General features: G+C 36.6%; 1 protein-coding gene across 1 annotated transcript; it reads left to right on the top strand.

The window, feature by feature from the left end:
• Positions 1 to 5577: 5577 nt before the first annotated feature.
• Positions 5578 to 23174, top strand: LOC141902543 (uncharacterized). Its single transcript, XM_074790322.1, has 6 exons — positions 5578 to 5712; positions 16661 to 16709; positions 18673 to 18841; positions 19286 to 19428; positions 19555 to 19699; positions 21611 to 23174. The coding sequence occupies exons 2-6, from the start codon at positions 16673 to 16675 to the stop codon at positions 21870 to 21872; spliced, it is 756 nt and encodes a 251-aa protein (XP_074646423.1). The 5' UTR covers positions 5578 to 5712; positions 16661 to 16672; the 3' UTR covers positions 21873 to 23174.
• Positions 23175 to 25935: the final 2761 nt, after the last annotated feature.

Here is a 25935-nt window from a genome sequence, read left to right on the forward strand (position 1 = left end):
GTTGGGTTATTAAATTTCCTTTGGGACTCTTAGCAAGCCATCGAGAGTAGTAGATAGTCGGCTATTAGTGTCAGAGATGGTGGAGAAGCTCCAGTGTGAGCTAATATAAGCTGATTCGAGCTGACACTGTGATGAATGGACGGATGAGATTTTGTTATAGACGGGATTCAACCGATTTTCTTCACCACTGGCGCATGTTAGAAACGAAGATGTCACTGTATTTGATACCACGCAGTGATGAGAAGATACGTGCGGTTGATGCAGTCGCCTGGCATCAGTTTGCTACTGATACCACGTCACATTTTGTCGTTATCCTTTTTATGTGTCAGGAGCCGTGATTGATCAATCAGAGAAATGACGTCACCATTGCTACAGCGCCAGATAACAGCAAACCTGATGAAATTGGACGCGGATAGCTGAAAATGTAAAAATATGTTAAAGAAATTGAAAATAACAGGCAGGAAATATCCTGGCAGTTGAAATAATGTAAATGTCTTCATTCTACATGCTTTTAACACTCTCCCTATAGACCTTGCTTATCTATCATTCATAGAAAATTGTCGTCTAGTCTTTTATTTGGAACGTTATTTGAAGGTGACCGTTTGAACTACACGAATTCAACTGGGATTCGGATGCAGTGGAAATACCCTCTCATTGAAGACTAGAAAAATCTGAGAAGCATCAATACAGTCACTATAGATAGTCTAGTCTAGTTACTGTATATGTTTATATTACATCAGGATAGTTATCAGTCAATTTAGGCAGATGCAGTATGAAATTATGTCATCATTTTCTAATGTAACATTGATTATTCTAGCTAATTTGTGGACCGGGCGGCTTGATTAACATGATGACAATGATGACCGTTTTATATGGTTTATTTATCATCGATGGTTGAATTTCCAGATTGGCGATTTGATTGGCCACTTCGTCCGTAAATGTATTAACTTATTACTCTATTATAGCAAAAATAAATGATTATGGTAAATAGTTTATGATTGATGCATTGGTTTAATGAGAAAATGCATCCCCCATCCCCAGCGGGGTTATTCTTTCAAAATCAATTTTTATTTCAACTGAATTCATTTGTAAATTGAAATGTATCCGTTCTCACTTTCCATCCTTTCTGTAAGCCACGCATTAATAGATAAACTATATAGTCGGTGGAATCCTGATTTATTTTATCGACGGAATCCGTATCGTCTCTGTCGATCGGAACCGCATCAAATAGCTGCTACTTTCAGTTGGATCTGCTGCAATTTGTTATTGGTTTGCTGATGACCATCCCGGCCTATTTAGCACACTTTACCGTTAATACGATACGATACGCTCTTCTACTTTATCGTTGACCGATCACAAATCTACCGCCGTCGCTCGTCAATTATCCGCGGTAAAAATGAGCAAAACGCCCCGCAAAAACCAGTCAGTTCGTAGGCTTCATTACCCGATACATTTACACCAATTCTGCCCGACAGCACTCCGGGGACACTTAGCAAAGAAGAGCACACTATTAATCAATGTATACGTCATCGTATATCGATAAAACACGCAGAAATTGATGTCTAAACGTTTCTGGAAAACTGACAAATATTGAACAGTGAACTTGTTGTTTATGAGTAAAACTCGGAAAACGTAAGAATTTCTTATAGATTTAAACACGCGCTGATTCAGTTGTACATGTTATAGTTTGATTCGGTATAAACTCGTAGTTCCATCAATTTTTCTTCATTTGATAAACTGTAAATCCCTTCACGCGCCTGGGTCGCTGTATATCAAGAGAGTATACTGTAAAATGCATGGGATTTTAATCTCTCAGATTTTCTACAGATCGTCTGTTCGCCGCGTTATTTCTACAGTGACGAATTTATCGTTTGTCATTTTTGAAAAGGCGATTCTGTAACGAGTTTATTTGTTTATTATGACAAATAAGATTTTTCCATTATAAATTGTCAATAAAATGATGTTGAATATCGATCCAAAAAGACTGATTGGAAACTGTTGCAATAGTGAAGATAAACTGCTCTCAAATTAAAATGAACCTAGTTGTTACTTTTGAGAAGACAGTCATCAATACTTATCGGTTATTGATCATCATTTCATATACTGCGCAGTATTCGAAAAGTATCATAATAAAATGAATTATGCTTTTTTTATAGTTTTGTAGGACTATTTCCTATCGAAATCACTCGATATAAATTCTGATTCATTTCGTTGAGCGCCACAGCGAAGCGCAAATAACTCTGATTAAACCACAACGATTTTACTCTGATTAGATTTATCGAAAGGCAGAAAAACGAAATATCATCAACATCATCAATTTATTGATAAATTCAAGTAAATTAAAATGCTGGTATCACTGCACTGTCTCTTCCGGCCCCAGTGGGTATTATAGTAATTGGTGTTAATGGCATAAATGAACGTTTCCAAGGAATATATTAACAGTCTGAAAAGTGCCAAAATATCAAACAAGGTGCTAAAATCTGACAGGAAAATGTAGGCTATTACGGCCAGTTTGACATTTATCAACAATATGTCATTTATCAAAATTCATGTTCAAAGGAAAATTCATAAAAATCGTAGACGGTAGTTTCTAAATTTGGGTAATGTTTAGTCTCGTCTTACGACAGTCACATGGCTTCACATTTTTATTCATTGGCTTACCAAACAACACTCTCTAGACATTTCTGAATAATAATTTCAGAACAACAGGACATCAATATGGCCATGGTTAATTGGGCCACGTCCTTTTGATTTATATCATCGATCACGATCTCACGATACCCAAACACCTTTTTTAAATGATATATAAAATCTTTGGAAGCTTATAATAATTCCCAAGAAGCTGCAGAAAAATCGAATTGAAAAGACATAAATGATAATCCGCGAGGTTTTGATGGACATCCACCTCGAGTGTTAATTCGTCGGGAAAATGGCCACGGCATAAATAGAAAAAGAGAATTATGTGGTCTGATCTTTGAAAAAAAACTACGCGGTTTCTCACATAATCTCGGATCTAAAAGTGGAGAAATAATTACCAATCTTCATACGTGCTGCATACATGTGCGCAATTTCCACGAAAACTTGGGTAAGTAATAAAGGGAAATGTTGCTAATGGCGTCGTGAAGAGGACAAAAGGCCTAGTTCTGTCAACACTCATCTGGATAATCCAGCCTTGCGTCCTACAGTATTAATAAAACCAATAATCCTCGCACCAAAAACTACTAAACGTTGAAAGAGAAAAAAACATTGGCATTGATGCAGCTGAAAAACTAGCTATATATATTTTTCCTTTGATGGTTATAGTGTCGTTGACATGGTTAAAATTCATACGATTTGTCTTCACTTGGAGTACGGTTTAAAGACAGACAGTTAAGGTATCATGTCGACCAAATATTCACTTTCATCGCCATTTATTTTTGTGTCTTTTGAAATAATCTTCAAAGTTTTCAACGTCAAAATACTTTAAAAAACTCTTCGATCGATTCTGTCTCCCTCGACATCAAACCATTATCAATTAATGAGTAAATTGGTACCAAAATAGTAAAATTGAATAGCCCAGGGCCGTTTTTCGTTCGTCGATAACTACTATAACGTACTTCAATTATCAGGGGCGTGCCTAAATTAACAACAGAAAATCTTATTTTCTATTTACTTCTTTTCATTTCGCTTATTCTTTGAATTGCCATATTATTTCATTGTTTTGATCACGGAAAAAGTAATGCCAGACAATAATAAGATTACTTACAACTAGGGTTCTAGTCTGGCCGAATATGGTGTACACAGTCAATTTCGAGGCCTATAGAGCAGCGATGGAAATATATCGATGATTGCGGCCGCGGTATTTAGACTAGACCGATCTTTATTAACGGATATATAGCTAGTTTCTTTTGTAGCACTGCTAAGATCAATTTATCAGCGAGGAGAGGGAACTCTCATGCGAAGAGTAGGCTAACGATAGAAAGTACGTATTACTTGACTTGTCATCGCCGTCGTCGTAGAGTTTCCCGCTCAGCCTCTCTGTATGAAACGACTGAGGCCTCGAACACGATGCGCAAAGCTCTTTTTATAATGAAGATTTATGGAAGATTATTTACGATAATTAAACATCATAAGATTGGCTTATGATTCCGAGTGCTTTAACGTTTGACAATTGACAGATTGTCAAATAATATTTCCGCATCAGGAAGCAACTGCACAATATCGGAATCGGAGAGGAGGATTATCAACAGTTATAAAATCAGTGCTTCCTGCGCAATTCTTTTTTTGGCATAAAACAAAATTAACATTAAGTTTAGAACTAGAATTCACCAACGATAAAAACATTTACATACAAGGGTTTTAAATCTCGCGGCCAACAATTTCATCTGCCGGTGTTAACTTTAGTAGAGTTAACACCATAAAACCGGCCCCTGAATTTCTATGCATATTTTTGTCTCTGAATGTTGGATATATGAACCTACGTTTCCAGAGAAACTTATTGATAATCTGATTGTAGAAGGATCTATATATATGATTGGAAATCGGCAAAATTGTATTTGATTCTTGTTAGTTTTCTATCGGAGGTGTGCAATACGATACGCGATAAGTGTCGTACGAAACCATTAAGATGAAAGTAGCTCGTCGCTTGTTATTTCTCACAAATCAATGTAAAATTGACATTCGCTCGTGTCCTGTAATAACCGCACGATAAAAGAAACCTCGCGAAAAACGGTCATTATCAAGATCAATTATTAAATCGTATAAACCGAATAAAACGGCTCCCGATGCGAACAGAATATTGCTTACATTTCTAGAAGTGATAACGCACATAACCATATCATTCATAAACACAGTATATAGCTATTCGGGGAGGTCTTTCTGATTTATTGCATAATCTATACAGTAACAAGTAGTAAATGTAAATAAGAGTTGTATAATGTTTTGTAGATATGACTACCATTTCCCAGTCCACTGAGGCAGTTTACCCACCAGTGGTATATTTCAGCTAAGCGTCCACTTGAATTTCTGATGCCGTAGTGATTCTTAAGGTGTCATTAAACTTTCAGATAGTTTTGTTTTGTTATTCTACGCAAGCTTGCCACCCGTGAAGTGCTAAAACAGCAATGTAATGATGCTTATTCGCCACTTGATTGCGTTGTATTGCAAAAAGTATATTGCATTTGCATCCAAGTTATCATAGAATATATCTGTTTATTCTTTCATTGTATCGCTGATGCAATTCATAAATAATTCAGCGGACCTATTTTTTTGAAATTATCTATGAAAACCAACAAAGGACAAAATCGATTCGGAGTAATATCACCGTACAAACGGTTCTCTAAAACGAGTAATACGACAAAAAGTTCGAATGGGATTTCCATGTTGGGATTTAGCCGATGAAGTCTGATAAGCGTTCACCGTTGTTAAGATGCAGCATCAACCCGACAAGTGAAACTAGTGAACATTTTTTCCAAACTCTTCTATCAGTTTATCCGGGAGCTTTCGTAGCGGCGGCGAAATAACCCGGATGTAATCGGCATACTCGCGGTGTACATAAACGGACGCGAGCCAGTAAGAGTAGTAACTCATCACTGCAACACGCGCGCTGATGACACCCAGTGGAACATGACGCTTTCAGTTTTGTCCTTTTGTGCACGGGATTAATTTCGAGACGAACACACAAAACATTTCGTCGATTTCACTCGAATTTTTCCAATAATTCTGGTTTATTAGGTAAGTTAAACCGCTTTTAACTCCGAAAGTCGATTTATTTACGAATTGTTTAATGATGGTGAAACTGCTTTCATCAAAAACGCATATGATGAATTTATGCAGAACGGTGAAAGCATTTATCAGTTTAGATTCTCCGGCGATGCTTCGTGGTGACATTCCCCAGCTCAACTTGAAACATGAGCTGCGTGTTTTTTCTACTTCATCCATTTTCTTAAGAAATGCGAGTTTTATTTTCTGTAAATTGCTATAGCATTAGAACTGTACCTAACGTATACTCAAATACTGATCTTAAACCGAAATATCTTTCATGAATGTTGGGTATATGTACTTCAGTACTTTCAACACTTTACGAAGTTAGTCTTTATCGAAAATGAAGACGCTTAAAAGGTAAAGGAATAGGCCTCTTCATTAGGCAACTAAAAAGAAACGGAATTCATTAATCATTCGTGTTACTCGCAAACGAAAAATATGATGATTAAAATAAGGCTAACTAAAACGATGATCAAATGTTCCGTGTTTGCTTTGATCATATTAGGTTTTATCTGTGAACCTCACGTCACAGTCTGAGAGAGAACTTCTAAAATACACGGTCGAAACGATGACGAATATCTGAAATCCTTACGCATCAACCACAACTCGGTGGGCGCTGGTTCTTTAACACAGCGCAGATAAAAGGGTTCTCCGCCGTTCACCGTCTTATTTTGACTTAGGAACTATCGGGCAATAGCTGACAATGTAAAGATAATATAGACCACGATATATTCATCTTCAGCAGTAATTGGCAGCCATAGTCGAGTCGAATGTTTGATGATGTTGATGAGGCAGTTTGTATTTGAGTAGTATATGTCGCAGACCGATGAGAGCGGAAACGAGTATGTCAAATATAACATCCGTTCACCTGTGACTACACGCCGTCGACGATAAGTCAACACTCATCGATCGCTCAAAGAAACTTATCAGTTTTGTCATGGTTAGAATCGATCGTTCGACCAGAACAGCGTAAAACCAATTTCGCATGCAAAACCACTCGCGGGACCGCTCCATGAGAATTGGTATTAATTTAAATGGGTTCATTAATGATAGCAATGTTGAAATAGGCTACAGACACTGAACGCCTGAATAAAACAACAATTGATTCCGAAGCATTCTTTGAAATGGTTTATGAATTTGCTGAAACATTTTGGTGTTTCCACGGCTGCGCAAGACTATTCTATTCATATCTACTGTATTATGGGTTTATCGATATGTAAATTGAGAAGCAATGCGCAAATCAATTAGATTGGTTGCGTTCATTACAGTTCACACCGAGATTGAGACGAGTTTTTTTGTAACCTGTACACAACAAACAACAACGAACATGTTTAGAGCGATGGAGAATTTTACACTGGTCCCAGTCGGGTACATCTAAAATCTGACATTGATTACTCTCACGGGGCTCATATACTATAAACAGTTTCACCGCTGTAGTACTAGACGATGAGAGCTTCACACACGCCGTTAATTTCTCCCGCCAAAATCAAGTTACGATCAGTGCTCGACGCATAAAAAAATCTAAGACTTTTTTTTCAAACGAATGCAATATTTATGTGTAATTCGTCTCTACCCTGGAAAAATTCATTCACGCGTTTAAGTTGTACACTGGCGATATTCATTTGATAATCTTGTATATAAATCATCAGTTGGTTGCTATAGACAACGATATAAAGATAGTGTCCGATGACTAATCAACTGAATAAATATGAACTTTTAGAATAAATTATTTCGATCGTCGAAAGGAATGAGTATAATAGACAAGAGTTAATCAGTATTTATGTGGCTGCACGTGGCGCCGCGGTTCTATCAGTGAAATTGATATTTCATATTTCGGTCGGATCTCTGTTAGACGCACCTATGAAATTACGATTCCATATTCTTTGAAATATTGCGTTGCTCGAAATTTAATAGCGGCATGTGGCGACAAAGTTATCGATCAATTTATTCCATCCTTGCAGGAATTGGCGAATTGACTCCGCCAGCCTCATTTAAGACAAAAGTTTGTCGGTTTCTATGGCAGTACGCGTTTCCCTTTTTTTCCAAACTGAAAAAAACCCCAGCAGATAATCTTTTCATGCGACTGTTTTTCACACGAGATCTGGAAAAATAATCGAAATCCGTAACTAAATCTAATCTGAAATGATCAACAGCGCGATACAAAACAATAACCCATCAGATTCACGGTTTGTTAGGTACCGCAGACGTTTCCGTGTATGTATTTATTTCGTGTTGTTCCAGTTGGTTGGAAGTAAACGTCTGGCTCATTTGATATCGTATTTTCTTGGCATTTCTTCTTGTCTCTTTTCGAATGTCGTCGCGTTGTAAAATGTCACGCATTCTGACACGACGCTCTCTGCGTGCATACGGTTAGAAATGCGATGCCGGGGCTACACGGGGTTAGATATGAATCTCTCACTGGCTCGTCCCGGATCGAAATTTAAAGACGTTTATTCCAATCAATCGCAATGAGACCTAATACGATAATCCCGTGACGGTGCATCGAAACGGATAAATCTAACTCGGCTAAGATACTTACAAGACACCGTCTCTATATTGACAATGAGTGTGCCATATACGCCAGGGAAAACAGGCGAAATTGATTTATCAGCCAGTCGACCGAATTGGTCCAAATATGATCCCCAAGAGTAGAGTAAATGCCGGATATGTGGTTATTTCTATTAGCGAGGAAGCGAGGTCCCACATGCGCTAACAGCCGTCAAATGGCCGTCTGACAATCACAGAACGACGGTCAATATGCCCCAGGACTCCGCATCTATATATCCATCGAGTATTTTGTTAGTTGGGCGTTTTTGTAATAGTCGGATACTCTCATATATTATGAATAGATATGAATATTCCTACTGAAGTTTCTCAGTATCCTTGTGGTGTACATTGCACGCAAAGATACTAACTACTACAAATGAAAATTCTGTATTTATAGAAATCGAATCATTTTTTACTTTTCCATTACATCGAGAGTGTGTTATCTAAAATGACAATCTTGAGAGCCTCAAATAATAGGAAAAACAAGTTCTCTTTGTGATGGCCGCATCAAGATTCCGTGAAGCAATGTGATCGCAACTGATGCACTTTCCACGAGGATTTACGACAAAATGCATTTAGAAAGACAAAATCCGGTGTTTGATTACTTCGTCTGAATCTTATATCATTGTAAACCTAACAGAAGACCACAATCAATGACATCATGAATGCTGGAAGAATAAATGATTCGGATTCAGCTTGACCCTTCATCACATTTTATTGTCGGCTGCTGTTGGTAAAGCATCGATTAAAAGGTTTCGCCGGTTTTTCATTAGAATCAAGTATACGGGTATACATCTAGGGCAGTGTACGTCTCCGTTCATTTTGCCCAATTAACACGTTGCTTCCTTTAAAGATGAAAATCAAAACTTTACACGTCAATCGGTTTTTTCGATCCGGCCAGGTCGCGCCATCATCCGTTATCGAAAAATCAATGCTTAATGCTGAAATCTGATAGCAGTTTTTGAGGCTGCACTTTCATCGTTGATCGAAAAAAAGTTTACTCCGCGCTATTTTTATTACTAAATTGAGCCACGTTCCCGATATTGAAAACCTATATCTATCTACCCACGCTTCTGTCGCGATCTTGTCCTTTTATTACGTAGGCCTACGAGATCTTCAACTGGTTGGCTCGATCAAACATGGTCCTCTTCTCGTCAAGATTCTACATTTTTGAGAGCGAGAGATATTGGAACAATATCGATAAACTAATAAAACCATATCTCATTATTTAAGGCGAAAGGAAGTCGTAAATTTTAGTACCGGCGCAGTTTTCGATTTTTCATTCACGCACAGGAAATATTCACTTTATTTTCTAACCATTGATTCACACAAAATTGACAGATACATGCGCGTGCGCGTATATAGAAATACACATGTGATGGTATCTAGTTTGATGATCGATGTCGACCGATAAGTCTCGTCTTATTAAAGTTTTAATGGTTAAAGTATTGAACCGTTGTCGTCGTAAGTTTGATTATAGGTAAGGATATTCATCGTACAAGTATTAAACGATAGTCGTTGGTGTTGGCTTCATATTACATTAATCGCGGATGAAGTTAAACCGCGATGATAATAATTATTGTCATATACACGTCGATTGTACACATTCTTCAATTAGTAACGTAACCTCATATTCGCAATTGAGTTTCGCCACGACAACCTTGGCTGCCTAGGAGTCCTAATATCAAATGAAAGTCAATAATCATTGGCACCCCGACTGGAATAATTACTTTGATCGGTTTAATCGCCTGCAGTTATCCGCCTCTGATATAACTAGTACTGTTAGTATCGGAATTTAGTTTGTATGTCGAGTGTGGGTCGGATGACAGGGTCGGCAAATTTTCGCATATTTCTAGCCCGGGGTTATTGACTGGGTGAATTACTGAAGTGGTCTATACAACCGGGTCATATCAAATTTAGTCATCTTGAAACATCTGTGTACTGTGTTTATCATACGGCCAGTTGCACTCACAGCTTCTCTACTTCAGGGTACTGAAAGTCAATTACATAACTCGGTTGTCACATACCATTCAAATGTATTCGATAAAGAAGTTAATCCAATAGTGGAGACAGCCTCATGCATTCTACACAATAATTCTAACGGGAAATATGTATGATCGATATACGATATTTGAGAATCTTCGAATTCTTTGATAATAATAATGATAGTTTGTTTTCTCAATAAATTACAACAGGTCATAAAGAGATATGCGGAATTATACAAAATATGTGACATTTTGATAAAACGTGGAGCAGATTATACACTTTGTGTATATGTTATGTAGAAAATGTATTTTCTATTTTCTAACGTTGAAAAATTTGAATTCCAGCGAAAAATTCGACGCGCATATCGATGCACTTTTTGAAACTGCGACTCGGGGATTTGTGGCGTATCTTCATCGATTTATACGCAATTATATCATCTGTTCAAAGATAATCAATTGACCGCGCACTCACCGCTGCCGCTGCTGCTTCTGCTGTTATACATTTTCACCGGTTTTCAGGCGAACGTCGCGCGATTATTATTGACGAAAAAAAAACACTTATCCATCACGAGCGAACGTCAAAGTTTGCAAGAGATAGGATCCAGTCCGGCCTGAAGCTATTCACACGGTATACAGGTCGATGAGCCTGCTTCCATTTTGAAAAGAAAACCGAAATAAATTGACTGGAAATTCTGGTAATAAGAAATATCAACATAAGCTTGAGACTCGTCAAGCGAAATGGATAAACGTCTCAGGGGCATAGTTTTTATACGTAATGAACACAGTATCAGGCTGACAGTTCATTTTCGTGTCGGGACTATTCATCTTGAAAAAAGTTCATCGATAAAACAAACATCTATCAATCAATGTATCGATTGATGAAGTTTTGGACCCGTGAATACTTGTTTGCACCATCCAATCCTCCTAAGCTAAGCAGAAAACTACTAGGATATACCTACAATTCAAAACTTCGTCAGAATTTCGAAGATGGTTGTATTTTTTCAAAACAAACATATATTCTCTGAATATGTAGAATAATGTATAGTATTAATGGAAACATGGAGTCTACGAGTGTTGAGATAATTGCTCGTAGATGGAGTGTAACCAACTGAGATGGTTATACCGTGGTAAGCGGTGACCTCCGCAATAAAACGCTGTCCTTAGAGAGACGATATGAATGGCTTCTATAATAGCCTTATCCATGACTGAGGTAGACTTAATAATTAACGTAGTCAGACATCTATTTGAAGTATTTATCAGCCAGACTGATGCATAGAAATCTAACTTGGTAAACTAATCGTGATCCAATATACCGCCATGTCCGCCATGGAGAGCAACCATCATTTTACAAAATGGATATCTTCTTATATGCAATTAACTGGGTAAATAAATACGGCTGGTTTGACGTTGGAACGGGTGGGTAATTGATGGATGTTACGTTCAGAGGTGTTTCAGCCCAGTCAAGCGTGTAGAAATGCAGTTTCCGATGCGTCCAAGCATCCTCTCTCGCTTTCATCATTCAGATGGTCCGTTACAGCATATAGATCACACAGTATTATTGATTAAGTTATTTTACCCAAGTGGGGCTAGAACCGCGTGATCTTTTAGTGCTCTCTCGATGCCCGCGAACCACCAAATGATCACATTTATGCTCGTATTTTTAATACGACTATTTAGGTAAAAAGTAGAAAAGCTCTATAAATATTCATGTAAACGTAAAATTAAAAAGCTTCCCCGTCGGTGATATAATTTATATGTAATATCAGTGCTGTCTTAGTCTCTTCTAAATGAGAAACTCATGCATATTTTACATGTATTTCTATGGCTGGTGTTTTATGTGAGACTGTCAATAGGTTGTTCCACTTGACGTGCGGTCGTCGGAATTATGTTTCAATTAAGAGACGATCGAGATGACTTACAGAAAACTACCATTTGATGAACCCTAGAGCGCTACTAATCTTTTAAATGATTCCAGTTAATTTCCCTCGGCGAAATGTGACGGTGATGGTTGATATGTGTACCGAAGGTTTTCAGTAGGTAAAAGTCACTTAATTCACAGGAGGGTCTGTGGTGTTTTATACTCGGTTACGTTCGAATACTGTGTTTTTAGCACCCTTCATTTCCACTACTATGGATTCACGCGAGCACTCTTTATTGCAATTCATAAAACGCATCAAATTGACAGTCATGTGAACTCATGCTTCTATTAGCAGCTTGCCTATTGACGGCCAATGTGACGTACTGTGACGTCAAGTGAATATACCAGTCTTTACTTGTTCATATAGGTCGCAGGTCGACATAAATCACCCGTTACATGTCTTGTGTGGGTAAAAATGCCTTGGCCGATCCCCGAGTCTTTGGTGCCTGCTTCCCGCAGCACCTAAAAAACCAAATCTGACCAATAAAGTAAACATCAGAAGACCCGATAAAGCGCTGTCGGCTAGGTTCGCGCTACCATAAAGTCAATTATGTTATCATCATGTTCTGGTGCCGTTGATTTGATCACGGATGGTCCTTATGCACTTGCCGAGCCTGTCATCTGAACGTGATCGTTGTTCGCTGCCCATATAGCCGCCCGGTAACTTGATTTATAGCGTCGGGTCATTTGTTTATGAACACCAAAATCACCATTTGTCAGAAATTCAATTCCAGCAAAATCATAAATCAAGCTGTATATATGTATATAATTTATATATCATTTCGAGTTTCGTTTACTTTTCATATTTTGGTCGTCATTATTAAATCACGTGATTCAGTTCGGGCAACATTACGTAAATTGACGTCGCGACAGGAAAAAAGAACTTTTACTTTTTAATATCTGTAACATTTCTGGGTAAACGCGTGAACGCTTAGGATGTGGTTTTTAAAACTAAAACGAACCCGTTTTCTCCATTATCAGAGCATATCGACGTAATTACGAGATGAGGTGACTAATTCACAATTTTACTCTCGTTTACTCTTACAATATACACAGTTTCCATTAACTATCGCTAACTGTAATTCGACGGGGTAATGTTTTAAAAACGTTCGTCATCGAATACGCCGACACAGAATCTCTTTATTCATTTGTTAATTCTCGATATAACGTATTTCCTATGAATCATTCCCGTGCGACAGGGACCTAAACGACAGTCGGTTAGTTCAACCTAGCACACATATTCTACACGTCCATTTCTGATGTGATATAGATATATCATACCGCGGAAAAAAACCGCTAGCCTCGGTCATTATTTAAATATCGTAGAAGTCGGCCACCGTATAAGCGATATTTGCGCTGTCCATCATTCCGTTAACGGCTCAGCCATCTCATAATGGATACCGAATAATAACATCATCTGTGGAATAAATACCATCAAAAATTTACCAACGATCTATAGTCCGTACGTCAGTCACTTCCAATAACGTCGTTGTTCGGACAGTGGCTCGAATTAGTCAAATCATTTATTAGATGCTCTCGTTTGTGGCGGAAAGAAAACAATTTCCATCGATTTCAATTCGAGCAAAAACGAACGGGGTTTGACAGAGATGAACCTGAATTGTCAGCTTGGTTCATATTTCACGATCAATTATCGACACGATGTGGCACTCAACACCAATAGATTTTCGTAGCATTTATTTCCATGTCGATAGTTGACCCTCGTTGGTGAACCACATATTTGTCAGGGTTTTTGCTTTTTTCTACATCTCGACGCAGTTTCTACATTCAGTAGGTCAGCAAGTAGATCGTAGTCGTCGCGAAACCCGACCCTGGATTTTGTCTACAATCAATTTGACGTCCTAGCAATTTTTAGATTTAGAAAAGAAAATCATTTCATTTTCATTTCATTAAACCAATGGAGAACATTTAATTTACATATCTAGTAATACATTTGTTGGTATACAGTATATGGTCCAAACATCTGCTTACTGTTTTTATAGATACAATGTGTGAATCGCTTCTTCGCTACAGAACATTCATTTTCTCTGTGACAAATGTCACCATCTCATAAATTGAAGTTTGCCGTAATCAAGCAATTGACCGATTTATCGAGGCATTCTTGTGTCAAATCGATTCTCACCCAATATCCAGTATTCGCATCTCTATTCTCATAAGTGCCTGTCTTTTAAGTTTAACACATAAAACGATGTTGTCAGATCATGAAAGCGATGACACTCGTTCCTGATAACATCAACGAAGCCTCCAAACAGTAATTTCCACTATCTGCAGTTCCGAGTCTTATTGCGGTGGTTTACACAATTAGTTAAGAACCGAAAAAATGTGAACAAATGTTAATTGACATCATATCTACAGCCAAAACGGACAGCCCTAAGATTTAGTTTCAAAATACTGTCATTGAAAATACCTTTTAATGAAATAAACCGCACACAGTAATATGGAAATTCAATTAAAAAGCAGTTTACTTGTAAAATATAGAAATAAGTGACGCGCTGCAACAATGTACCTAGAAGTGGGTAGATTTTGACGTTTGTTCGATGTACAAGAGCTGTATTACACGTTCTTCATTATCTCCAATGGTTTAAATGATAAACGAATAAGAGAGAGCAGACAATACTGTAGAGAATTGAAGCTTAAGTGCCGTAAAGATAGGACAAAAATAAAATCGAACGAACTCCATTTGCACTACGTGTATCAGATCGTTCTACCTCAGATATGTTTATCAAAAAAGGCGCGCATGAAATGACGAACCTTGGAATATTTTTGGACTATTTATGGGCACATGTGAATAGTCACGTAATAGTCAGGTCGTTTCAACTATATTGTGAGCAAAACGAATGAATCGCTAACTTGGAGTAAATAGTTGTCGCTTCCACAAATACCAAATTGCGATATATATATATATATATATATAAACTCAATCTGAGACAGTGTAACGCGATAAACAACACATTGGACGAAATAACATCAATAAACTGGCGCCGTTTTCTCAGTCTACATCATTCTGATTGCAAAATCGAACACAATATATTTCATTTTCTCGACAACGTTTATTTTGTCTTTGGGTCGTTTTCACAATTGACAGTTTTTGCGATATCCGCATGAAAATAACTAATACGTGAACATGACAATTTTATCTTTTTCGCGTGAATAAGAAAAGTCTCCGCTTGATAACAATTGGTCTCAGCGGGATGTGCGTCTGTGACTTACATGAAAACTCGTCAAAATTAATGAGCTCAACTATAACTGACGACACTTACAGCTTTACTAGAAACAACTTATAATGTCACTGATATATCATTTTAATCTTATCTGTCGGATAAGCTTTTATCTAGTTGCACGTTTTATTTAATTATCAATCTTTTCATAATTTGCATATTCAATATACATATATATTAAACCGTTCTAGTTCAAATCATAAGCACTCGGCCGAAATATGTCTGTATTCAATCATACTTCTAAGGCTAGCATTATATTTCATATAAAACCAATTGGAAAAAATGGTTGCTGGAAAACGTGATAACAATAATTTATTTTTCATTTAACTTACATTCACATGGACAAAGATAACGGAGAAAAGATAAAATAGTTCAATAAAGATAGCAGTGAGAGCCTAAGGGCTGTACAGGTCATTGTGAATTTTACTGCGTTTAATATTGAGCTGTGGTTTAGAGTTAGCTTTCGTGGCTCATTCTTTAAATATTCAAAAATTTATTCTACTCGTTCACGCCCGCTATGTAAGCAAACATGATATCAGAATTTATGATGGAAGAAATAGATTAAATACACAACGAAAACAGGCAATCAATAGAAACAATATTGTCCCAGTTGGCTGAAAAGTCGAGGCAATTATTTAACACCAGCTTGCAGGTATTGCGGCAATAAACCGTTATCTGCTGGAAGCTTGATTGCACGAATTTCAGTCAATTTATAACGCTTTAGTTGTTCCAATTAGAACAAGCCTGTGAAATCAGTTGACGGAAATTGGCTTTTTACCGGTTTGATTTTTGAGATTCTCTCGACACGGCTGGTGCGGCTATAGTTGTTCATCATAATGGGTTGCAATAGCTTTTCAATAGCGATCTTCATTAGACGACTGAATGACGATCACTCGTCGTAAACCACGCGCATTATTGTTATATCATTCATGTCACTGTTCTCTGTAATACTGTCACTAGAAAAAACCGATGAAAAAAGTATTCTCACAAAACAATCGTAAACTTTCAGGTGATGTATGTCTTATTCGACAGAGAGTATCCGCGAGATACGCTGTCGTCGAATCCAGCAATTTAATCAACAAATCATTTCCTTGTATCTATTTTTACCTTTAAAAACAAGATATGAATTCGTATCATGTTTTTTATTGTCTATTTATACCAAAAACAATACGCCCTATTCTTGACTGTCCATGTCGTAAGGGTTTGATCATTTTTTTCTCTTTCTATTTCAGTTTTGATCCATTATGAATCAGTTACTATTCTACACACTCTCACTGCTAGGTGAGTATCACAGGCGGCCGTTTCACAGACGACTACTTGAAGCTTCCTTAAAGTTCCATTTGTATCGTGTTATCAGGACTAATAGAACGTTTTCGTTTCGACGAAGCGGCCCCCATTTTCACAGATAGGAAGAACCAATGTATCTCTGTGAATGTTTTTAACTTTATCCAAAGAGTGAACGAACTGTTGAGTGGAAACTGGTCTTTCTGGCTGGAAACTGGATTCAACAACTGATGAGCTAAATCCCTGTCTGTTCGGGGAAATACTGTAACTGAATCGTCACCATTATCACCATATTATATTCACCTGTAAACGAAAGTATGGTCATTGATGAAAGCGAAAAAAAACATTCCACTAGACAATTCATCATTCAGTCGGATTTAAGCTATAGTTTACTGAATAATTCAACGCGCACACGTGCGCTGAATAGTGACAAAAGTGTCCTTAATATCACATTCAAAAACACCGTTCAAAATAGATTTGTAAAACGTCCTTCAGTTTTGCGATACGCGATGAATATAACGCTTTTTCAATAATGAATCGTTTTAAAATAACTACACCGGATATTCATATGTAAACCAATAGGTGTCCATGTATCGTCGACAGAAATCTACACCAGTACCTGGTGTTACATAATAACGATTTTTATTCGACGCAGAGACTTACATCAATGAACCGCAGCCCAAAAATACGCGCAATTATGTAGTTATTTATTGCGAAATTTTTAATAATGACAAATGACGAAAGCGCGAGTGAGTAGTGAATATGTAATTTTGATGCGCACGGTGTTTAGTCTGCGCGAAGACTGTCGGTTTGATATAATATACTTGACAAGTTTTGACAATCATGCCATCCGAATAACTGAATAGTGATAGTAATTAGTTGAACATGGCAGGCACGAAAAGGAAGAAACGATGCCAATTGCCCGTATTCAGACTTATTTATACACTCATTGTGCGCCTAATTATCCTCACAATCAACTGACAAAAAGCAATAAGCCATCGACAAAAGAATCTACCAAGGCGGAAGATTGTTAGACCGTATCACCGGCACGTCAAGAGGCCCTTCTTCGGCGACAGCTCCGATGATATATGAGTTGCTTATTAATGAGTCATTTTAATATTTGACGATATAACAGTTTCTTTGCTTTCTGATAGTTAGGAAATTAAGCTGCCGTTTTCTGTAACGAAGAGGCCAGACTTTCGCTTGTGAATGTTTGAATGTGCGCTATCGTTAGTTGACGTAAAGGTCCATCCATCAATGTCTTTTTCGAAAACGGTCAGAAGACCATTTATCTCAGCAGTCGAGGTTTAAGTCCGGCCGATTTACAGACGATGAACCGTGCTGCCGAATTTACATGCATTTACATTTGGAAGCGATCGAATGCTGGGAAATTGATCATCTCACTACGAAAGGATGCGAAATAAACCGTCCTGGAATTTCCGTGCAATTAAACGAAATAGTTTGGAATGTCGCGTCCCTCAATAAAAATATCACATCAATGGCATCGATAAAGTAAATCTTCCTCTATACTATACTCATTGGCGATTTCTCCCGTTTCTATGGGGATCTATAAGGATTATATACTGTATTGGGAGGTTAGCTCATATTACTGGTTCCTAAATCTCTATTTCAGTTTTAAGCCCACCAAGTTATGACAAGATTGCTAAGATGACCTTTTAAAGGCACCGCAGTGAATTTCAGGGAAATTCATATCAAAAATTCATATTAATCAGCCGAGTATTTGAAAAAAGGCATTACATCGCGATTGAACAGTCTTAAACGAGTCCATGGCGAGCACTTCTTATATCGACATGCATTCTTACTAATTAATTATTGAAACTATCAAGGAAACCAATGGGATTTGAACCGCTCTAAAATAACTATTGTTCATTTAACTGCGACCTGTGCTTCACATTTATTTCCGATAGTATAAAAACTTCATACGTATATACATTTTCAGCGTTAATCCCGATGTGTATTTCAAGTGGATCTTGCCCACCGAAAATGGTTCGGAAAATGATGTCATGTTTGGAGATTCTACCTAAAGTGAGCGGAGACGCCTCATTTTCTCGATCAGATGTACCGGTTATTGGTAACGCCGACCCGGAGGAAGTCGAGCGTCAATGCAGGTATCTCATCTCCAGAAGTGTTATACATCTTCGAAGATGTTTATTAGTGAATTTACACTTCGTGTAGGATAAGTGTTTACAATCACGGTTGCTATTATTGATCGCCTATCGACGGTTTTGAATTTATCATCAATATACAGATTGTTCTCTGTTTCTGAAGCATATTATTACATGTAGAATTCGTTGGATTTAATGACAACCTTTCCGGGAAATATCGCGACTATCTGAGCTAATTTATGTTTCCGGAGTTGCATGAATGATGTAGATTATGAGAATGATGAAATCCCGACCACTGCTCAACCCTATCCTCATATTGTATCGATCTATAATTAACTACGGTTATACAGTCGTCTAGAGACCTCTTAAAATTTGCACCCGAACAAAAGTCATATCGGTGCGGATTGTTAATTTTTGTATCGTAAATTATATTTTTTGTTGTTGTAGAGACGGTTCTTATATAGCTGCAGTCGAGTGTATAGAGAACGCTATATCATCTTGTTCGAAACAAATTCTCGGAATGATAAGCGAACTGATTGATACATCACAACTACAGAATATGATCAATGAATTCTGCCAAAATACTAACGGTAAGACATCTGTGTGCATGCGCGGGTTGTATCATCCCCGCGCATACACCGGGAAATATCGATGCACAAACAGCGATCCCGAAAATTAATTAATGATATAATGATGTGATGCGTTTTTATATAAAGTCTATAGATGGGGATCGCCGTGTTTGAGAAGAAACAAAGAAGGTCTACAGAACTGCTCGAGAAAACAGTTGGAGATGCAGGACCAAGCGACTACAAGCTCTAAAGACAAAAAGGACATCAATAAGATGCTAGACGCCATCTGCGGGCAAGTCCAATTGATTAACTTTTTTGTTGTTTATCCAGTTTTCAAATTTGATTCAAAACTGCCGTCACTGGAAAAGCCGCAGAGCTTTATGGAAGATATCAAAGCTTCTTGCGAACTAAACAGCAGAATTCATCATCAAGACTAAGCCATGTTACAGTAAAGATCAAAATGTTTGTAAGCAAATGCGATGAGTTGGGTAATACATTTAAATTTTAAAAATGCCTTTCATATCGCGAACAAGCGACATGGCGGAACAAGTTGTTATCTCAGTCAACAACTGAGCGTTTGCTTTTGTCACAAATTTTAATTAGACTCGTAACGTGTCGGTTCATCGTCTCATCTCAAATAGAACAGCTACACTGGAAACACTAGAAACGCTAGACCCTTCTTTATACTTGTCTTGTTAGTTGTGGATGACGTTAATGATAAACGATGCATACGATCGCTTTTTAGCTGAAGGTGATATTTTTTTTTCGCTTCGGCTCGTAGAATAACCTCTACAGAGATTGGATATCGTCAAATTCGGGACCACACTCAATCCAAAATGGTTTTGAATCATAAGACTGGAAATCAATCGTTTATAGAACTGTAGATTTTGCTGTTTGATATTAGCCTTGACTGTGCAATTGGCCTCGCGTCATCTTTCCTAAATTTAAAAGCACTTGATGAATATTACATTTTCGGAATCTTAACGGAAACTGTAACGATAGAGAGATAGCTCATATTGTCACCGCACAGTTTTGCTGCTGTTATCGAATCTGATTCATAATATTTGCATAATATTTGAATGTTAATGATAAGATACGGGTGAAAATTGTCCTCGTGAGAGATTTTTATATCACTATTCCATGTTTTCTAGTCTAAATACGGCGCGCGCACGCGCGATCGCTCAATAAATCCTTCCATTTTTCAACACCACGTGATTCGGTTGTGCTGTTTATTTGATACGCATCTCTAGGTTTCACAGGATCTATATCAGACACGCGTTTTGATCATACCGACGTATATATATATATATATATATATATATATATATATATATATATATATATATATATATATATATATATATATATATATATATATATATATATATATATATATATATATATATATATATATATATATATATATATATATATATATATATATATATATATATATATATATATATATATATATATATATATATATATATATATATATATATATATATATATATATATATATATATATATATATATATATATATATATATATATATATATATATATATATATATATATATATATATATATATATATATATATATATATATATATATATATATATATATATATATATACTTTTAGTTTGCCATTAATAAAATCCTTCGTGACGCCGTTTAAAAGCGATCGAAACAAAATTTTAGCGGCAGTGACGATACGGTTGACTATAAAATCTGACAGTTTTACATCCTTAAGCTATCTGTTTCTATGTGACGAGCATCATCAACTAATGGACAAACATTTACTCCGGCTAATATCGACCGGGAATGAAATTATAAAAACCAGTCACGGATCGCGAACGAAAATGGCAGTCGAATAAAATCTGAATAACAATCCTCACAAATGTGAATAGCATGAGAAACATTTGTTTGCGTCTGATGTCGAATGTCGAATGTCGAAGTCGAGCAGACGGCAGTGTCACTTTTTCCTTTCCTTTAAATCAAAAGGGAATGATTAATCAATATATCATTGACAACGAGACAATTTTAAAAGTATATTTCCAAGTTCGACTGGACAACTTTCAATTTAAAAGCGATTACTGCATTTTATTTTTTTTATATCAGTTTTCATCGAAATGATTCCTAAATTTTCTTTGTGATTTCCACTTTAAAGATTTTTTACCTCTTATTTATTGTTTTTGTAGCGCTAACGCGTTTGGGATGGAATGTACGTATTCGGTGCTGGTGAAGAACTGTGGATCGCCGATTGCTAACTTACTTCAGCACCTATCGAAGGCGCCGTTGTCTCCGAGATGTAACAAGGTCTATGACCAGTTCGTCTCACGAAACGAAAAAAGTCAACAACTATCCTCTCCTAAAAGTCATTCACCCACAATCACGTATAACAGAGCCTTATGGACGACAGTAGCCTTGATCGCCGTTCTGAGCTCGATATTTCAGTCGTAGCAGAAATCGGCCCATTAATTTTTGATATTGTAAATAATTCAGTTTGTTTGCGTTTCCCATAGAAAAATTATCGTTAATCTTAATAATAGATATGCGAAGCTATACGAATATGTTCTAGCTTCTAGTTCATATCCCTAATTCGTTTTTTTTGTTTCCTTGCTACGAGATGTGTTCAACCGGGTCCTGCAGCGATGTTTGCAGCGATATATAACATGATATGTGCTTAAGTCGTGTATCAAATCTCTCATTAATTGAAATTACAGATCACAAAAACTGTTAGAGTATATTTTATGAAATGGCTCGCTCGTTATGATGGCCGTGTATATAAACTACAATATCTATATACACGATTTTTGTTAAGTTTTGTATAAAGCGTATTTAACAGAGTATCTGTGTGATATATATATGAATTGATGATATTGGAAATATCAGTGCCTACAGTATAAACTGAATATGTTTACGAATAAGTTATGTTTATCATTTTAAATAGTAATTCATTGAAACACTTTCGCCCTTTATTATTTCGTGATTTAAGCAATTTGAATGCGTGAAAGTGTCACAACAGCAATAATCTTGCATTTCGATTACTCGAAATCCATCTGCGTTATTTCAGAATCAAATGAGTTGAGAAATTTGTATCATGTCGTTGCTTGTATGATATTTTTGTACCGTGCAATCCACGGATGAAGCTATTTGTGATAGAAGAATTCCAATCATTATTGTATGCATATACCACAATCTCCTAGAATAATCAACATAGCCATCTGAATTTATACAGCTATCCTCAGATTCGCTGGTTGTTATTGGCGATTCAGTATGTATCTTTTCGGATGACTTGTATTATATAGTTTAAGTAATTATAAATCGCATCCGAGATGGCGGCTAGATTTTGGTGCACGTTCAAATTATTTCAACCTTTGTTGTTCGGTGGCTGAATATTGTATTTTGTGCCAAACTATATGATCGTTAATGTGTTCCTAATGGGTGCTTCAGTCTCGGGGTGTTTTGAACATTAAAACAATCTTTCTTTTGCTTAACTAAATAAATAGAAAACTAATAGAAGCAATAATGTGAAATCAAATAACAGCTAAATAGAAATGATGATTTTGTAGTGGGATATATTGGATACATATAGATATATATATATATGTTCATGTCATTGAGATATGAATAGTGCCACAGACGAGTACCATTTAACTATCCATTTTTTCATGTATTCGTCACATAAGTTGGAATATTCAGAAGTCGTTGAAAAAATTCGACGAAGATTGGAAATAGTTGAACACAAAAGTTAACGATGGCCTGATTGTTTCGTAATAAATGTAATTATGATTATCCAAAAATGATGTAGTATAACTAGTGTAAATAAAATTCTTTTACAAAAAGAAAAATTACTTTTATCTTCTCATTCATGTTTTCGTCTCTGTGGTTATTGAGATCAGCAAGTATCCATTGAAATAAAAAAAAAGAGTTGAAAATGTGAGTATCGAATTAGCGGGTCGGTACCCGAAGGTATGTTCATGTGCTTTAGGCTCGCATGAACGTCTTACGTGAAGACTAACCCGACTCGCCATGGCTCACCCCGATAACAGTACTGTCATTCATAGTAGCTGATTGTTTTAACAGGAAATGGTGCAATACCGCACAACGAGCGCGTCTTTCAAATTGATATAATTCAACTTGTTTTATACAGGTAGACGAATGTCGTAGACGAACTACATGTTGAAATAGTAATAGCTGAATATAGTTTATATACGAAATGTATTGTTATTGCAATCTTAGTTCTGCTTATATCATTTAATCCTTTATCATGATACATGCAAACTGGATAACCTGTACTGCTATTCACGCCTGGTTGTACTTTGAAATGTATAGCTATATAAAGGGAAATGAAGTTTTAACTATAAGTTCGCCATGAGAAATAAGCGTTAATGCTGTTTGCTGTCGCCCGAGTTTTTTTTTATTGAACCTGGAATATTAGATAAGATACGAAGCACGTTATTCATCGAATCACAAAGATTATCTAGTCTTTAGATCGTTTACAGGATTATTACAATTGGAAAGACATTTCAACGACAATATACTTATCTATGTTTTTTTTTTTGTATCGAAAAACAAGTTGAAAGTGCGCCCTATATGAATAAGACCATCTATGTAATGCGAATATTTATTAGAAACGAATGTCAGACCTCACTTTCAAAGACTTGTGTCTGCGCTCACTATACCGCGAAAAACAGCAAACGTGGTCTCATGTCAAAAAAGAATTCAGAATTTTATCGCTTAAATCGGTAGAAATGAAGTTGAATCGACGAAATATCTTATTTTTTGAGTATCAAATAAAAATGTTACCGACCAAAAACCTTTTTGGGATATGATAGCATAAAAGAAACAATAGAGGGTGTATGCTTGTGTATGTATACAAATAGACGGATGAGGGTATGGCTCACGGTTTTCAGGACTTGAGATAAAAATGAAATTTGGTGTTGTGTCTTCGCTGAAAAATAACCCATCTCAATTCGACAAACTCATATTCTAACAATATCAACACATTAAGCGTATCGTTTACAATGCATTGAGAGAATGATCAATGTTGTGGTGCGATCATAATATTATAGTCGATGATAAGACGATGATTTGTCAACTCTGTTTACATTTTATTGATCTACGTCCTGTTATGTTAGATTTATGGTTGTCCGGGAGAGGAGGAGAGGAGGATGTTATTTTCTCGATTAGGTTTATCTGATTGATTTAAATAATGTATATTACGCTTCGTTGCTATCAATATCCATTAATGAACGAATTAACGAATTGAATGACAAGTCGTGTATGAACGAGTCTTTTGAAGTCGATACGAATTTCACTTCACAGTTTGTGAAATCAATTTGGTGGACATTATGCAAGAAAGAAAAGATCGCACTCAGATCTGCCGGCCGTCTTATCCGTTCGGCCACGCTGAGTAGAATAATTGGATTTGTTTGATTTATGGTGAAATAATATTTGGTTAAAGCCTATGTACGGTAGTTAGCCTGTATATACACAAGTCATCGCATTATTTTGTACTGGGATCGTTCCTTATTCAGAATATAACTTTCATTAACGAATCATTACACAACACCTCTAGCAAATCAAAACGTGATGAATAGATTTCTTTTAACTTCTCTCTTCGTCGACAAAAGCATCCATATGCTTCATTTATACACAAATACGCACTGGCGTCGGTACCCGGGAAGGTTCATTGAGCTGTGCAGTGACGCCGTATCGAAAAAATGGATGGATTCCCTCCCTCTCTGTGAGATGTTCCCTCGTTTAATGGTTCATTTTATCGATGTATGGGTTTTTATCAGGATGATGATATTGACTCGTCGCTCTCACTGGTCGGATGGCAATTGAATGAAACCAAGGACCGAGGAAAGTGTCTCCGATGAAGCGCAATTATTCATATAGAAATCTACCACACATATATAAAATTGGTCGTATATAAGTCTATAAAGAAATATTGGATCTTTTTTGTGATATCTTCAAAAGCTTCTATTCTCCTTATTCACAAGGCCATCGATTCGGGTGATCGACACTGATATGAAGATGTATATCGAGAAAGAGAAATAGTCAAGAAAATTCTGAAGTTTTTGGTAACGTCTTATAAGATTCTATCGACGTGGATTATTATTATGAATAATCGTTTCACCAATGACTAGATCGAATTATAGTTTGAGTTGTTCGGGAAAATAGGAAATGTTTTCGTCAAGAATGAAATTTCCGATTTCGATCGTAGTAGATCTTCTATGCGTGATTACAATTACGAATACATGTATTCTAGAATTGCATCTTTTCCATGAATTGAACAACAGGGTTTTTGTTTAAGCTAACACTTCATTCTACGAACTTCCTTGACATTCGCGAACAATTTGTATTCGAGAACCGAAAGAACGCTTGTTAAGTGCGGCAACCTGATATTTGTGCAAATACACGATACGGGTGACGCATCGGTTACTAAACCTTAAGTGAAAGATCAAATAAACGTAAAGACATGTCCTCGAAAATTACCTGCATAGAACTTGTGTGT

The sequence above is a fragment of the Tubulanus polymorphus genome, chromosome 3 (genome assembly GCF_964204645.1).
Source record: "Tubulanus polymorphus chromosome 3, tnTubPoly1.2, whole genome shotgun sequence".
NCBI classification, from domain to species: Eukaryota; Metazoa; Nemertea; class Palaeonemertea; order Tubulaniformes; family Tubulanidae; genus Tubulanus; species Tubulanus polymorphus.